This window comes from Chenopodium quinoa, unplaced genomic scaffold (assembly GCF_001683475.1).
Source record: "Chenopodium quinoa cultivar QQ74 unplaced genomic scaffold, ASM168347v1, whole genome shotgun sequence".
In the NCBI taxonomy this organism is placed as follows: domain Eukaryota; kingdom Viridiplantae; phylum Streptophyta; class Magnoliopsida; order Caryophyllales; family Amaranthaceae; genus Chenopodium; species Chenopodium quinoa.
In genome coordinates this window covers 34,695-53,262 of record NW_018742733.1, presented here as the reverse complement: position 1 = coordinate 53,262, position 18,568 = coordinate 34,695, and the positions used below count along the sequence as shown (strand labels likewise).

At 34.5% G+C, this 18,568-nt stretch overlaps 1 protein-coding gene across 1 annotated transcript; it reads right to left on the bottom strand.

Annotated features, from left to right (window-relative positions):
- Positions 1-359: 359 nt before the first annotated feature.
- LOC110723467 (centrosomal protein of 63 kDa-like) lies at positions 360-1,346 on the bottom strand. Its single transcript, XM_021902824.1, has one exon. The coding sequence runs from the start codon at positions 1,344-1,346 to the stop codon at positions 360-362; it is 987 nt and encodes a 328-aa protein (XP_021758516.1).
- Positions 1,347-18,568: the final 17,222 nt, after the last annotated feature.

The window sequence follows — 18,568 nt, the reverse complement described above, 5'->3', positions numbered from 1 at the left end:
GATTAAAGCATTTTTCCTTAGCTTGGATAAGTTTTTCAAATGTTTTGAAAGTAAAATAATATAAGTGAATGTGAATTTAGCATTTTTACATGGAAAAGATTTTAAAGTGATTTGGATGTAAAATACGTTGTAAATGCTAGGAGTTAAAGTACATACAAAGTTTTAACAACTGTAGTAAGGACCAAGGAAGAACCAAATAAATAAGTCTTACATATCTTTTACTTGGATTATATACATACATTATCAATATATCACACATATACAATGTTTTTAATTGTAATTGATGACATATAATTTGTTACACAAATTCATCAATTTATAATAGCCCTAGCTAGCCTAATATTACAATCAAATTTAGTTTATAATAACTTAAGCTCCACCACAGCCTGTTGAACTTTTTCAAGCAGTGAAAGTTTTTCTTTAAGCTCTTCTACTTCCTTATTAGTGATTTCCAAACTAGCCATGTCGGATAATGCTTCAGCTTCATAGGATGAAATTTCATTTTTGAGTTTCAATATCTGTTGTAATTTCATTCCCATGTCTTGTTGAGACCTTTCGGATTCAAAGAGTTGTTTCTTAAGCCTCTCTTCTTGCTTTCTCGATCCTTCTAAGCTAGTTTTGACAAACAAACCCTCTGCCCTAATGAACCGAAGTTGCTTCTCAAGATCCAAAACCTTTTGCAATTTTGTGTTCATATCTTTATGCAAATTTTCACAACTTTGTAGGTGTTCTTTAAGCATATTTTCCTCCTTTTTTGACACTTCAAATTCACCCTTTGTTGTTAATACCTTATTCTTAGTATCCTCAAGTTCTTTCTCAAGCTTCATTACCATATTCAATTTCATTTCCATTTCTTCTAAGATTTTTTCTAGACCTAAAAGTTGTTCATTGAGCATATCTTCCTCCTTTTTCGATGCTTCCAAATCAACTTTGGTAGACAACACTTCCTCATTGACACATACAACTTGTTTTTCTAACTCGATTACCTTTCGCAACTTCATTTCTACATCCTCTTCAATTTTTCGTCGATTTAAAAGTTGTTCTTTTAGTTCTTCTTCCTCTTTTCTCGATGCTTCTAAGTTACACTTACTTGTTAATGCCTCAACCTTAGTTGAAGCAAATTGTTCTTGGAGTTCCCCTAACTTCAACAATTTATCTATCATAAGTTCACGATCCAAATTATCTTCTGTAAGCTTTTCTACCCTTTGGTTCAACCTTTCCAAATGAGCCCTAGTAGATGATAAGTCATTATGAGTTGATGAAAGTTGTCCTTCAAGCTGGCTGATCCTATTTTTAGCTTCTTTTACTTTTTTATTACCGCCGGTTAAAAAATCAAAAAAACCCATATTTTTGCTGAGTTTGAAAAAAGTAAGATTGAAAACGCCAAAAGGGTATAAAATGTGTAACTTTTGGCTTAAATCAACAAAATCTAGCTAAGAAATTATCATACTAAAAGTTGTAACAAAGATTTCGCTTAAATTAAGAAGAAGGGGTAAAAATTACATTTGGTTATATGTAACTATGTAAGGCAAAATAATTAGCGTATGTATTCTTTCCTTGTGCATAAGTTAATTCCTAGATTATATTGAATGATGAAACATATATTCTTTTCCAAACTACTTGCCACCAGAATCGAATAAATTCTGAAATATGAATAGTAAGAAAACTCAATTAAGAAGGCCAAATTATGTAATATAATAACAAATATACAATTGATACAATATAGTCAAAACCCCAAGGCGGGTGACCCAACTAGCTACATGCGAATTAACTTAGTTGGTAAAGTCTTAAAAATAATCGTAAAACTTTACAACAAGTCTCGTCCACATCATTAATTAACGAAACTCTAATTAGGACCCCAACAGCTTAAGTACATGACTTTCCTAAGAGATTCTTCAGATTGATTCAATTTATCATCTCTAATTTTTTGGGGAATTAGAGAAGAAGATCTAACATTATTCTTAGCATGTTGATGAAGAGATCTTATTGCATGATTCCACCTTGCATAACCTTGATCTTTCATTCCTTCTATTGCTGCTAGTACTATCCATGCTCTGCTTTTTACTGAACTCATTCTTTATTTAATTAGAAACTTAAAATGTAAATTTTTTAGATTTGGGAATTATTTTGGAAAATTGTTGATTAATTTGATTGAAAGTTTGTAGCTTGAGAAATGGTTGATTAATGGGGGTTTAGGTTGGATTTATAAAGGAGGAAAAAGATGGTGATTTTTTTTTTTTTTGACACAAAAGATGGTGATTTGTTGATTGTATTGGCAAATACAGAAGAAAGGGTGCCCCTGGTTTTTTGGGACAGTTAATGTGAAAGTGAGCACTGAAATACAGCCAAAAAAAGGTTCATTGAATTAAGAGAAATTCAGAAATAGCATAATTTTTGTAATTTAGCCATATTATAATATGGATAAGGTGGGATTACGTGTGAGAATCTTTTATAATTTTGGAAGTATTATCTTACACTAAATGAATTACATAAAGGGTCGTAAACAGCATCAATTGAAACATTTGTCTTCTTCTATTGGGAGAATTAAGTGAATTGCAATTTAATCAATACTTATGTTTAGAGCACCAACATTGATTAAACCAATGTTTATGAATAGTGAGTTCAAATGTTATACAGAGACGCTTCAAAAAGAGGAAAAAAAACAAGAGAGTAATATAAAGCCCAATCCAAGACATAATAACATCAATTTGATATATCTATTGTAAATTTTAGTCTTGTTACTTAATACATGTCGATTAATAAATGATCATATTATAATGATAGAGAGCGAGTATGAGAAAAGTTGAAGAAAATAGATATCCAACAAAATGAGTATTACGCTCAATTACAATATATACTTTTAGTGATAAAATAGTCTATCATTTGCCTTTTTTGTACCAAAATCAAATGTCATAATTTTTAATTGTTTATTTATTGAAAAATTTGCAAATTGCAGCCATTTAAAGTTCGTATTTTGCAAATAGCAGCCATTTAAAAAAAATTGCAAATTGCAGCCTTAAAGTTCATATAAATTGTAAATTGTAGCCCGATTTAACTTTTTCATCGGTTTACTAGTTGAAAAATCTTCGATTAAGGTTTTAGGAGCCATTTTAGCCCTTAGGGATCCGAATTGAGCTCGTAATTAGCAAAAAAATAACGTAAGTATCTCGTTTTGCGTAACAAAAATGTATTGATTTGTGGAAACTGTAAATATGAGACACTTTCGTTATTTTTTTGCTAATTTCGAGCTCAATTCAGGTCCCTAAGGGCTAAAATGACCCCTAAAACCTTAACCGAAGATTTTTCAACATGTAAACCGATGAAAAAATTGAATCGGGCTGCAATTTACAATTTATACGAACTTTTGGGTTGCAATTTGCAAAAAAAATTTAAATGGCTACAATTTGCAAAATACGAACTTTAAATGGCTGCAATTTGCAAATTTTCCTTATTTATTTATATAACTTCATTTCTACCAAATTGTCTAGAATATGTCTACTCTTAAATCAAAATGGCTGATTGGCCGAATTTGGAGTTGATAAAAAAAAAAGGGTTTCCTTCCTTTAAATATTACTACTCCCTCTGCCTAATTGTTTGCTCCACCATCCTTTTTAAGGTGTCCCAAAAATATTGCCCCATACTACTTTTGGCATGTTTTCCCACTTGCACTCTCTCTATCTCTCTCCTCATTGATATTTGTGTTAACCCATGTGCATCATATTTTGCCTAAAGTCTTAATAAAGTGGAATTAAGGTTTGGGACAGACAATTGGGGACAGAGGGAGTACCAAGTATGAATTTTTGTTGTCTATGGGTACACCACCTGGTAGATCAGTATCGAAGCTTGACCTTGCTCAACTGTAATCAATCCCCCATAAAATGTTTACAAGTGAATCGGGTTCAAAGTCAATTTTTGTGATAAAGGAATTTTTTTTTTTTTTCTTTTTTTGAAGCATAGTGATAAATTACTAGTTGTTAAGTGATAATATAGATTGGGCCAAGTCATTTTGTCATTTTCAATTATTATCATTATTATTATTATTATTACTTTACGAGAAATTGGTGGGGAGCCGAGATACAATCTGGGCCCCCACTCCTCTAGTTATAGCGAACATGTTGAAGCTATTATTATTATTATTATTATTATTATTATTATTATTATTATTATTATTATTATTATTATTATTATAAGAAAAAAAAAAACCTACAAAGTCAATCAATTTATAAGAAATTGGTGGGGAGCCGAGGTACAATCTGGGCCCCCACCCCTCTAGCTATTGCGAACCCGATCCTGCTGAAGATGTGAGCAGCCGCACGAGCACCAATATCCCGGGTCTTAGAGAACGCCTGAACCCGCTTCAGCAACGCAATAGCATCCTTCTCTAATTCCCTCAACGAAGAAAAGGAGAAAGGAAGAAAACCATAGCCAATAGCCATGCAACGCGCCCCATACTTGTCCCGCTTCCACTGAGCCGCCGCCGACACAACACGACCAGGAACGAAGTCAGACAACCCCGATTGCGTTAAAGGTGAAGACCCCGTCAAGTCAACACATACATCAAGGCCTCTATCCCAGGAATAAAGCAACACATCTGCTGGTCGAAGAGCCCCGTCGTTCCCTCCAGTCAACCCAACGTTAACCTCCTTTCGAGCAAAAATCCCAAACCGAAAACAAATATCAACAAGGGTGTCACAAATTATTATTATTATTTTTATTATTATTATTATTATTATTATTATTATTATTATTATATCTCAAAAACTAAAGTCATACGACCTACAATAAATTAGTGGGAAGCCGAGATACAATCTGGGCCCCCACTCCTCTAGCTATAGCAAAGCCTACCCTAGTGAATATATGAGCTGCAGCACAAGCCCTAATGTCTTGCGTCGTCGAGAACCTCTGAATCCGCTTCAGCAACGCAACAATCTCCTTCTCTAAATCCCAAGCGAAGAAAAGGAGAAGGGAATGAAACCATATCCAATCGCCAGACAACGAGCTTCATTCTTAACCCGCTTCCGATGAGCCGCATCAACTAGGGATGTCCATAATTCGGATAAAAACCGAAATCCAATCTAATCCAAACCGAATTATCAATTCGGATCGGATCCGAACTTTAAATCAGATCGGATCGGATTGAGATTTTTTGGAAATTCTGATTTTCGGATTGGATCGGATTGACCCTAATTGGATCCAATCCAAACCGAAAACCGAATTGTAAAATTAAGCTTGTATAAATATGGATTTCTGTATATTTTGAAGTGTAGCTTAAATACTTACTAATACATAAAATAAGTTAGAGAGACTTTGTATTAATTAATTAATGACTTGACGTTGAACTATTTATTTTAATCATGATTTTGAAGACTTTTATTTGTAGTAATGCTTTATTTTTAAAATTGTATTAGGCGCTAAAAAATAATGTATTATAATTTGGATTTTCGGTCGGATCCAAATAACCGAATTTTAATTAGGATTGGATTGGATTGGATTGGATCAAGAGAGAAATTCGGATCGGATCAGATTGAAAAATTGAAAACCGAATTATATTTCAGATTGGATCGGATTTGGACTAAATCCAAACTGAAAACCGAACGGACACCCCTAGCATTAGCACAACCCGTCCTGGAACAAAGTCAGATAGCCCTATCTTTGTCAAAGGAGAAGACCCTGTGAAGTCGACACATACATCACGACCACGATCCCATGAATAAAGTAACACATCGTCAGGTCCGAGGGCCCCGTCATTCCCTCCATACAATCCTATGTCAACCTCCTTTCTTGCTGAAATCCCAGATCTATAGCAAATATCAACAAATGTATCCTGAACAACATTGTGCCGATATTTAATACCTACAATGCCAGCACAAGACACCGCATGGTCTCCGAATACATCCCCTGTAAAAACCCGAGAGCAAGCAGAGCACGGTGTTGAGACAAAGAACAATGGAACACCCATCCGATAACACATCACAGATCGATATGTCTTAGCGTTCATTGTCTGACCTAATCCAGAAATAGGGACTGCCCGAAGCCAAGCAGAGGTGTGATCACCCTGCTGTGACTTCCACAATGCCGACTGCCTAGGAGACAAAGAAAAGGTGGATTCCGCAGAAGCGGTAATCTTTGTGAAATATATATCTGCCAATTTCTTTATAAGTTTAGGGGCAGCGACCTCACAAGGATTACCTAAAATGTCAGACTCAACCGTTCCATTAAACAGACTCAAGGCATCCTCAAAAGCTTGACCAAGACCCACAAGCTAGTTCAACAGTTCATTCTTGTAAGCCCCTTTGTCAGCCACACTAAGACTTCGGGTCATCATGCACTGACACAATCATTATCTGAGGGCCTATGATCATCCAAAAGCATACCAGTACGATGCAGAAGCTACGTCTGCAACCCAGAAGACTACAATCAAGAAGCAAGAAAAGCATAATGACGAATATCACCTGCGGAATAAACACCAAGCCATCCAAACGCAAATGGTAAGGCGGCAAGCCGCCACTGCCATCACCAAACTCGGGTCTCGAAGCAGTAACAATACGCTCCAAGGAAGATCGAAGAGCCCGTCGAAAATGCGCTGAGCCGCCTCGAAAGCATCTGGAGGACAAGTACGCAAGGCAAAGTAGAGTTTAGAAACTCCAGTACATGCCCTAAGTAATAACAGCTCACACTGAGGATCATCCAGCATAGCAACCTTATCCATAAGCACAATGGTCTTGGTCACCTTCTGCATCACAAGATCGCCACTAAACCTGGAATCAGAACTAACGGGACCACTAAGCAGCTTAACACCATGCAATGGTCGAGCAATAGAAGGGGAAAAAACACCCACAAGTCTGCTTCGAGGGTCTTATTTAACTAATTATTATTGTGGATAACACATTAGTTTTACTAAAAAAAAAGTGTATGCTTTCCATTCTAGTGTATTAGTCCATTTTATTTTGGTTATTTGTTGAATGAATGATGGTAATAATTAATATTGGGTTAAACTTATACATAAAAAAAAAAGAAAAAAAGAAAAAGGATAGATAATTTTATTATTGGATAATTCAAGAGATAAGGTGGGAGGGACATTACATGGCTTTTGGTTAAAAAAAGAAAATATAAAAATAGGGTGTGATTTTGGAACCATTATTGGGAAACATTACAAAAAAATCGGATTTCAATAAAAAAATTATACGTTTATTTTAAAGGTACTTTAAAATATTCTAAAGTTACCTTTTAACGATTGAAAGTTACTCTGTAAATATAAGTTATGTTGATGTAAATAAATGTTTTATTACAAATTTTTATATATGGATGGTTACACCATGTGGTCGTAGTTACTTGTAGGGGGTTACTTTTTTAGTTAGAGGTTACTTTTTTTTTTTTTTGGTCCGGGTAGGGGTTACTTATGTTGGGGTTACTCATTTGATCAGGGGTTATCTATAGGGGTTACTCGTTTGGTCAGGGATTACTTGTAATTTATTTTTTTTCTAATGGGTGGTTACTTATTTTGGGGCTACTCGTTTGGTCAGAGGTAAATTATAGGGGTTATCTATAGGGGGTTACTCGTTTGGTCAGGGGTTACTTGTATATATTTTTTTTCCTAACGGGTAGGGGTTACTTATTTTGGGCTACTAGTTTGGTAAGGGTTACTTTTTTGATGAGGGGTTATTTGTAAGGTTTTATTTTTATTTATTTATTTATTTATTTATTTTTTAAAACGGGTAGGGGTTACTTATTCTGGGAATACTCGTTTGGTTGAGGGTTACTTATAGGGGGTTACTCGTTTTAGTTAGGAATTACTTGTAAGGGTTATTATTATTTTTTTCTAACGGGTAGAGTTACTTATTTTGGGGCTACTCGTTTGGTCAAGAGTAAATTATAAGGGTTACTTATTTAGGGGCTACTTATTTAAGGGTTAGTTACTCGGTCAGTCAGGTGTTAATCTCACACTGAAAACGAGTTAACCGACTGAGTAAGTAACCCCTACCAGTAACCCCTGAATAATTAACCCCTGAGTAAGTAGCCCATATAAATATTCCTGAATAAATAACCAATATAAGTAACTCCTGAATGTAACCCCTACAAGTAACCCTACCCCACCTGAAAACAAGCTAACCGACTGGGTAAGAAACCCTTACAAGTAACTCTATAGGTCATAAGTAACCCCTAAAAATATCTTCTAAATACGTTATCCATACAAGTAACCGTTGACTAGCTAACCCCTACAAGTAATCCTGTCAAGTAGTGTGGCCAGACACAGAAAAATGACCGAAATTTTATATTAATATTATTGATAAAATTTATACAAAAAAGGTCTACGCGTTACCCTAATTTATTAAAAGTTACCGTGTTTAAAAAAAAATAAAAATAAATAAATAAATAAATTTATTAAAAGTTACCTCTATGAATGTGACAAAAGTTGTTGTCATTATTGATAGAGTCATTCAACGTTAATTAAAGCGTATTGGACGTGCATCCTCCCATCTCTATATCACGAGGGGCAACGCCCATTTTCCTGTGAGGAGGTATGGTGCCACCGTGCCATGGTCATGTATCTTTCAAGGTCCACCTTTAGGTACAACCCAGTTTTCATGTCCTTTACATCCATCTATCATTCAGTTCGATTTAGATTATGTCGGTTTAAATCATGTCTATGTTATATTCGGATAATATAATCATTTTACATGTTAAGTATTTGATAATAATTTATAAACATATCAGAGTATTTCAAATTTATTTTTAAGCACTTGGATTAAAAATTGAATAGTCTAATATTAAGATTAGTATGGATTTCGATGAAGTTAGTTGTGGTATGATACGTCGTACTAATGGTTTTAGTTATTCCACCCTTGTGAAGAACTACATAACCGGTTCGTTATACTTTTTTTTGTGCATAAGTCAATTCCAATACTTGATATCAACTTGGTTTTACCATAAACAAATAAATCTGTAGATAAGCAAATAATTATAAAAGGATTACTACGAAATAAAGTATGGAATGAAGAAAAGTTTCTTCACTGTAATGTAATTCAATTCGAATAGAAGTGACATAAAATAATAATAATAATAATAAAAAAAAACACAAAACACCATTATCTATTGGACATTATCCCTTCATGAAGCATAGAACACATCTTAATATAAATTATACTTCGTATGTACTACCTCTGATTTTTTTTTAGTTGCAACTTTGGGGTATTATTTGAGAGGTATAAATAATTCAAAGTTGCAACTAAAAAAAATCAGAGATAGTACGTGTTTTACAAAACTTGTACACAAGATTACAGACCTGTTCTCATTGATTGAACTGAGCTTAGCTGAACTGAGCTGAACTGAATTGAATTTCAACGTAAGAGAACAGGCCCTACGTTCTGGCTAATCGATCAATTAGGATCCCAACAATTTAAATACATAATCTTAAGGGTGATCAACTTCTCATCCTTACTACTCATAACAATGCTATTGGATTTAACAATTGAGATTGAAGCTCTCTTAGCATGATTACTTGTGAATGATCGGATGGTTTTCACGGCATGTTGAATTGATTTCATAATAGGGGGTAATTCCACCTTGAACACTTTTTATCCTTTACGGCCTCAAATGCTGCAATGTTGATGCAACTACTTAGGTAATTGTGCTGTTCATCTTATTTGAAATCCTAGAGGAAAAATAACACAACCACGTGCAAAAATTGTCCTTTGCTTCTCAAAAATACTATGATAAAAAACTTGAAGGTGAAAGAGAAGTAAGATTTCAAGGTTTTAATTAAGGGGGGATCGGAGCTAGATAGCTAGTATTTTTGTTGTTTGGTACTTAGGTTGAATGATAAATGTTGATTGATGAAAAAATATGTTACACTTTGTGTATTTATAGATTTGGGGATTTTATTATGTTCTCTATAATTGGGTGCACATGGAAATGAAGATGAGTCATGTTGACAAAATTTTGGAGTAAACTGTAGATCAACGTGTCCTTCTCCCAACGGTAGTGGTATTTTGAGTAATGATGTTGAACCCACGTAACAAACCCATGTTCAATACAAGTTAGTCCTTTTTTTTTTGAGTTTATAGACAAGTAAAGCAAAGTAAAATACATTTCAACAGAGCTGAATAGACGTTAGTAGAACAGAGCTCAACAGAGCAGAGCAACTTAAAAAAAATAAAGGGCCTTACTCAATTTTTGAGTCCATTTTTAGAAATGGAGTAATACACTAGTACTTTGTATTTTATCATGTGAAACTTTGTTTTAGTAAATTAGAATCCTTCCGTTTTTAGTAGTACTAATTTGTATTGTTTTGGTTTTGCACAACATGAATAATTCGTTTTAGGTTGTTCTATTTTATATTTTCTCCTGTTTATTCAAACTCGCACTATGTTACTTAAATTAAACAATCATATAAATTTCAGGAAGAGATTTGAGTAGGTAAGCTTTCAAAAGACTTAACTACTAATTAACATAAACACCAATTTCTTACGTGCAGTTTATCTTTTAATTTGTATGTTAATCGAAAGATTTATGTCTTCGTTAAGTGCAATTACTACATATATAAATGGATTAAAATATGGAGATAATTAAGTTCGTACTTTTGGATTGTCGTTATATCATAGCTAGAGGTAGTAACGATCTTAGGCAAGTAAATTAGCATAAAGTCCAATTGGATGGATCCTATAAGGTCACACAAAGCGCAATTTTTAAGATGCACCATGGTGCACCTAGAAATAGGTGCACCACGCCTATACTTTTGAACATTTAGTAAAAAAAATCTGAACAATTGCAACTTTTGAACATGTAGTAAAAATATCTGAACATCGCAAATTTTGAACATTTAGTTAAAAAATCTGAACAATCGCAATGCATCACATACACCTATACTTTTGAACATTTAGTAAAAAAATCTGAACAATCGCGAATTTTGAACATTTAGTGAAAAAATCTTAACATTGCAAATTTTGAACATTTAGTAAAAAAAATTTGAACAATCGCAATGCACCACACATATACTTTTGAACATTTAGTAAAAAAAATATGAATAATAACAAATTTTGAACATTTAGTACAAAAATATGAACAATCACAAATTTTGAATTATTGCAAATCAAACAAATTTTGAAAGAAGTTTGTCTAACTCGTAATAATTCAATAGTTTTGTAATATAAACTGAACATTTACTGTTTACAAAATGAACATTTTTTTATAAAATATGAACATAAAAATTGCATGTTTATGTTCATTTTTTGTGACGTGTTCATACTTTTTTTACTAGATGTTCATATTTTTGTAAAATGTTCAAATTTTTTTCACTAAATGTTCAAAAGTATAGGAGCGATGCACCTATTTCTAGGTGCACCATGGTGCACATAATACTAATAGCACACAAAGGACCTATATCGAACATTAGAGAACGAGGCCCATGATGGGCCTCATCCCCTAAGTGGCCGGTCATGATGAGGAGTTTGGAGGGTTTTGGGCTTCGTAACTTAGTCTAATTATAATACTTCTTCCGTTTCAATATGATAGTCCCATATATAATCAATCACATAAAATGAGAAAAGGAGAATATTTGGAATCTAACATTAAAATAAAAAACAATTCCTAAATAGTTTTGCCTTATTTTAATTTTTTGATTTTTTTTTAGAAAATCATTAACCATAATTCCATAATTCAAGGGAGTAATTTTTTTTACTTAGAGACATGTCATCAATTCACAATCAATTAATTTAACCAATTAGAATTTAATATATATAAAATAGGAAATAAAAACTATGCTAAAAGTGGAATATATTCAATATGGGTAGATCTTTTTGAAACGCCCAAAATAATATATGTAGACACCCATTTGTGTCTCCCCAAAACCAAACCCAGTGATGAGTACCTTTCGCGTCGAATCATAATCGAATGAAGTGAAAGTGTGGAAAGTCCAGTGTTGCGGATAGTTTTAATTTCTTTTCTCTTTTCTCTGTTTTTGAAAACTTATTTTAAGAAAACAGCCAATCCATTTTGGTTGGTCCATGATATGGGTCCAATAGTAGTGTATTTGGATGGGGCTTGACAAGAGCTTTCCAACGATATAAAATAAGCCCAATTCCGATGAATATTGAGGAAGTTATGGCCAATTTACTGAACTGGGCCCGGTTTGAGCTTTATGTGCGGCCTAATGATCTAGGGGAGGGCCTAATATAGATTTATCATTCCTAATGCAATTAGGAATGGTTTTAGTCTTCTAGATTCTTCTAGAAGATTCTTTTCATTCCTAATTGAATTAGCATTGATAAATTGACTTTTGTTGACTTTTTAGAGTTTTAATTAGAATCAAAGAACATTTTTTGATGAAAATACGATTTTATCCTCCTATACGGCAATTTTTATCTGATTTTAAGAAAATGCGTGGATTTCTAAGTCAGCGCCAAACGCCAGCTGTAGCGCTTGACGCTACGATTGGCGCCTGGCGCTAGACTTGGCGCCTGGCGCCAACCTTAGCGTCTGGCGCTAAGGTCAGCGTCTGGCGCCAACTTGTGTTTTGCGTCAGAAATCTGTTTTTTATATTTTATCTTTTTGGCTGATTTTTCTTTATAAATAACGTCGTCACGTTTATACCTTGAGTCATGTCAAGTCAATGAGTCAAGCGACGTTAAACCTTAGGTCAACCCTAAGATAATTAAAGAGATTAGCAAAGTTTTATAGTAAAAAATAAATACAGGTGCAGCAGAATAGGGAAGACCCTACTCCAGCGCCAGATGACAACATCTAGCGTCTGGCAGCAGGTTTTAGCGCCTGGCGCTAGATCTCAACGTCTGGCGACAGAGCCAATTCTTGGCGCCAGAGATATTTCAGCAGCGACAGAGCTCGAAGCCTCTCAGAAAGGTGATTTCGACCTCATACAACAATTTCGGGTTCCTTGGTATGCCAGTTAGCCCTTATAAGCAATTTGACATGATTAATCAGTCGATTTGATTACAGTCGTAATAAGTGATCGACCTGACGAAAGATCGTCTCACTTAGCTTAAAACGCCTAAGCGTTGGCTTATCACGGACATAATGCTTCACAAGAAGCAAACCGCCGACGTACTGGCATAGCGGAAGCAAAGTTCAAGCGAGCTTTAAAGATCGACAAGCGTTGGTCTTCGGAAATTTTTCTTCGGAATATTATCGCAATAAACATTCAATCTCTTTTGTTCAGAGACGCGTGGACATATCATTCAAAGCTCTTTTGTTCAGAGATGCGTGGACATATCATTCGAAGCTCTTTTGTTCAGAGACGCGAGGACAAATTATTATCAAGCTCTTTTGTTCAGAGACGCGTGGACATGTATTTCAAGCTCTTTTGTTCAGAGACGCGTGGACATATATTCAAAGCTCTTTTGTTCAGAGACGCGTGGACATATCATTAAGAAGATCATATTAAAAAAAATAAACAAGCTCTTTGTTCAGAGGCGCGTGAACATATCCAAAAAAAGAAGCTCTTTGTTCAGAGGCGCGTGGACATATCCAAAAGAAGTTTTTTGTTCAGGGATGAGTGAACATCGAAACAGCAAGATGACGTTCCCTAGATTGTGGAGAGCTGTCACAAACAACTGAAGGTGATTTCAAGCGAAGTTATCTTCGATCATGTTCCCTTAGACGTGGAGGATGGTCACAGAGCGGAAGGGGATTGTTTCAAGCGAAGCAATCTTCGATAGTGTTCCCTGGTATATGGAATATTGTCAAAGCGGAATAAAGTCGTTTCAAGCTAAGCAATCTTCTAAATTGGAAGAAGTTACAAGCGTAGAGGTTTTCAAGCGGGATGGCATTCTCTTGGCAGGAGGTCATCAAAACAGTAAAGCGGCAGCAAATCGGTTACTTTAGAGACGTGTGCTCGACGGTGCAAGATACGCGTTTCTTAACTCTTTTATCTGTTTAACTAACGCTAGTTTGTAGGTATCGGTGTTACAAGAGTGATTTAGGATCGCAGAACGTTCTGAATCATTCTCCGTCCCTATCGCTACTTTGACTTTTGTTTTCGAAACTTATGTTTCTCCAAACTCAGTTAAAGTGGGGGCTTCTGTAGACACCCATTTGTGTCTCCCCAAAACCAAACCCAGTGATGAGTACCTTTCGCGTCGAATCATAATCGAATGAAGTGAAAGTGTGGAAAGTCTAGTGTTGCGGATAGTTTTGATTTCTTTCTCTTTTCTCTGTTTTTGAAAACTTATTTTAATAAAACAGCCAATCCATTTTGGTCGGTCCATGATATGGGTCCAATAGTAGTGTAATTGGATGGGGCTTGACAAGAGCTTTCCAACGATATATTATAAGCCCAATTCCGATGAATATTGAGGAAGTTATGACCAATTTACTGAACTGGGCCTGGTTTGAGCCTTATGTGCGGCCTAATGATCTAGGGGAGGGCCTAATATAGATTTATCATTCCTAATGCAATTAGGAATGGTTTTAGTGTTCTTGATTCTTCTAGAAGGTTCTTTTCATTCCTAATTGAATTAACATTGATAAATTGACTTTTGTTGACTTTTTAGAGTTTTAATTAGAATCAAAGAACATTTTTTGAGGAAAATACGATTTTATCCTCCTGTACGGCAGTTTTTATCTGATTTTAAGAAAACGCGTGGATTTCTGAGTTAGCGCCAAACGCCAGCTGTAGCGCTTGACGCTACGATTGGCGCTTGACGCTACGATTGGCGCTTGACGCTACGATTGGCGCTTGACGCTACGATTGGCGCCTGGCGCCAACCTTAGCGTCTGGCGCTAAGGTCAGCATCTGGCGCCAACTCGGTTTTTTGCTTCAGAAATCTGTTTTTGATATTTTTTCTTTTTGGCTGATTTTTCTTTATAAATAACGTCGTAAAAACTTCGTTTTGATAACCAATTCTCACAAATTCTCATCAAGATTCTCTTGATTACTTACTCTCTCTCTCTCTCTCTCTCTTCTAAACTAGCTTTTTCGCAAATATAAAAATTCCGCATTCATTAGATCTAGATACACCTAGCCATATTCGAAGTTGCCTTCACCCTAGACGTGAAAGGTTTAATTTCTGAGGGTTTGGTCCCAAATCTCTCTTTCAATTATTTAATTTAATTGTTTTTTTATTATTTTCCTTGAAGTTACTAACGTGTGTATTTTGTTATTAGAAAGAGGTACGAGGCATCAAAGTAAGTACTTTAATGGTTTTTATTGATGTTATGATATAGAGTTCATGCTTAGGTTGTTATTGTGATATTCCTAGTATCATGTCTAGGGTAACTTTAATATCAAGTATGATTAAAAGTATGATGCCTTTTATGTTCTTCCTAATATTTATGATTGTTAGTATAATGTTAGGGCTAAAGTTTTGATCTCTAATGTTTAGTGACACGCTAGGGTTTGTTATTAATCTTATTAGTATCATGCCTATGATCTTGCTATTATTATGCTTTAACATAATTATGATTATTTTTATGATTTATGATTATAATTGTTATAATTATTGTTATGATGATTATTTTTATTTTGTTATTATCTTGATGATGATTATTATTATGTTGCTTGATGATATTTATTGTTATTACTTGATCACACCTTTTATGCATGTTTAAATGGAATTGGTACTTGTAATCACGCTTAATAAGATAAATAATAATCTTGTTTAGGGTTAATTTGATTATAATTCAAGTGATCGCCAATAATAGTTTTATTTGTGCATTAATATTCAACCAACATAGATAAACAGGTTTAGGGTTAATCGTATTGATTGCATGTTCGTCAGAAAGCGCACATGAATACGATCAAAATAAAGTAGAGGCCTATTATTAGGGCAGGTTCAATCTCTTTTAGGTTGGATTTGTACCTTCATCCCCGAACCCTATTTGGTTAAAGACCTTATGGAGTTGACGATCTCTTGGATCGTTAAGGGGTGTAACCTTCACCTCGTGAACGGTTTACAAGTTCCTAAAAAACTTGTTGGCGACTCTTTTGCTCTATCTTCTTTCCCTTTGGACGCCACCGTACTTTAGTGTATGATCACAGTGGGGTTCAAGCTAGGGGTTAATGCTTGAAATATTCCCTACAGTATATAAGATAAATAAATTGAAACGGAGGGAGTATGATTATAAATAGACTAGGTGTCTAGGTAATTCTACAGAACAGTTTACTGTTAAGTTGAAACCCGAATTAGCAAACACGAAACCAAGTTTCTCAAACTCTCTCTCTCTCTTCCCTCGGCTAGCGCCCATGATGTGATAGTGGTGGTGGTGGTGGTTCGTGCGGTGTTCGGTTGTCCGCAAACGTGGTGATTGTGGTTTTCCTCTTGACTCGACCAATCTAGTATTGGTGGAAGGCTCGTTCGAATCTCGTGGACTAAGTAGAGGAGCAACGCTTGGGGCTCTATTCTCTCCCTGATAATAGGGTAATAGCTACGTGGAGATCACGCTTTAAATGTATGATTATGCGTCTTATGTGCTATGCATGTGATCTTGGTTTAGGTGCTTATGAATATGATTCATGAATTTCCGCTTATAGTATCTATAAATTATAAAGTCGTCCTACAGTGGTATGATGATTTTATATCTAATTAGTTTTATGATGATTTTAGACAATTTTTTATTTAAAGAGACAATATTTCGGTTATCTGTTGAGATACTGATTTGTTTTTACTTGGTTTGGACAAGTGTTGATCCATAACTAAGGTAATAAATTGTTTTCATTTGTGCTAGCTATGAGTTAGGGGGTGTTTGGTTCACATAATTAAGGTATAAGGTATGGGTTTAGAATGGTTTAAACCCATACCTTATGTTTGTTTTATGATTTTATGAGTTTCAAACCCATACCTCAAACCCTCAAGGTATGGGGTTTAGAAACCTTAGGGGGGAGGTGGGTTTAGCTCATTCCCATACATTTAGGCATTAAATAAAAGAAAAACATTGCATTTTATAATTATACCAAACATATGGTATTAAGAATCAAGTTCCAAACCCATACCACTGGTTTCATTCCTGATTCCAACCCCATACCAGTTTGCGAACTAAACACTCCCTTAATTTGTTTTATGACACTAATATTAGTAGATCACAAAACCAAAATTAGATGATTTAACACAAACTTATTTATAACAAAGTAGGGTTGAGTCACATAAACCAATTGCGCATCCAAATCTTTCAAATAAAATTTCCCCTTATTCTCATTTGATTATGAATCATTTGAAAATTAAAATTCATGCTTGTAAGGTAAAATGACTAAGTCGTCTTTTAGTTGAAAGGATGAATAAGCTAATGACCTTTTGGAACTCATAAATATGATATGTGTGGAGTTGTGCACCAATAAAGTTCAAATCTAGTAAGAGATTTAACTATTTCATTGCTTTACTAACGATTTAAGTAAATATGTCCATAATTACTTAATGAAGTAAAGGTTGGAATCATTGAAATGTTTAAGAAATTCCACAATGAAATGTAAAATCAGCTTGAGATAAATAATTAGAACAACAAATTGCAAACATACTAAACGGAAACTCAACCAAAGCAATTAAAAAGATATCATAAGAGTTATGGATTGGAAATGTTCCAAAGTTGCCTTTTCTAAACAGGATTAAGGGTTATGAAACCTACACAGAATGTTTACAATGATGACATAATAGGCTCTAAATTAGATAAATAGTTCTTCGTGGGTTATCCCATGAAAACTAAAAGGTATTATTCCTATAACCGCTTGATAACAAAGTGTATTTTTTTTCTCGCGATAGTACCTATATAAAAAGAAATCTCTTCTTACAAAGCCAAGTGGTGTAAAGTTAGATCTCAAAGAGATTCGAGACAAGCAACAAATGGGTGTGGATAACACCACATCAGAGACAAAGGCGCATGAAGTCAGATAAATCATGTGTCGAAACAAGATAATTTAACTAGCGAGGCTTCCATTGTTCCATTTGAATGTAAATTAAAGCTTTAAAGAGTTGAAGAGAGTAATTCTATTGTTGCTCATACTTGTCGTATTATTCTAGATAAAAACAAACAGTTTGTTGAAATTTTGATAAAAGGTGAATTCTAAATTTTCTTAATGGAATGTGTGGAAATCACAGTCTACAAGCAAGCTTTGGTAAACACCAACTTAGGAAATAGCTTAAGGCCGCAATGTCTAAAAAGATGCGTTAACCCTTGATAGTCTTACAAATGGGATCAAATCCATAAGTTACGTAAGCCTATTCGAATTCTTCTAGTGATTGTTGATTTTCGATTATGAAATTTAGTGGTTGGACATCAAAACTGTTTTCTTGAAATGTTCATGATGGAGGATGGGTATATGATACAACCTAAGGGTCTTAAAGATCCAAAATCCTAGAAAGTTTTGTAAACTTTAGAAATCCATTTATGGATTGAAGTAAGCATCAGGGAGTTGAAATATTTGTTTTGACGAGGCAATCAAACAATTTGCATTGATTTCCTTAAAGAATGAAAAGAAATCTTGTAGATACAAGAAGTTTAGTTGGAGCAATCTGATTTTCTTAGTCTTGTATGTAGATGACATACAACTAATAGAGATTGACACACCAGTGCTTAAGTAAGTCAAGTAATGGTTAAAGAGTTGTTTCTATATGAAAGACTTGGATGA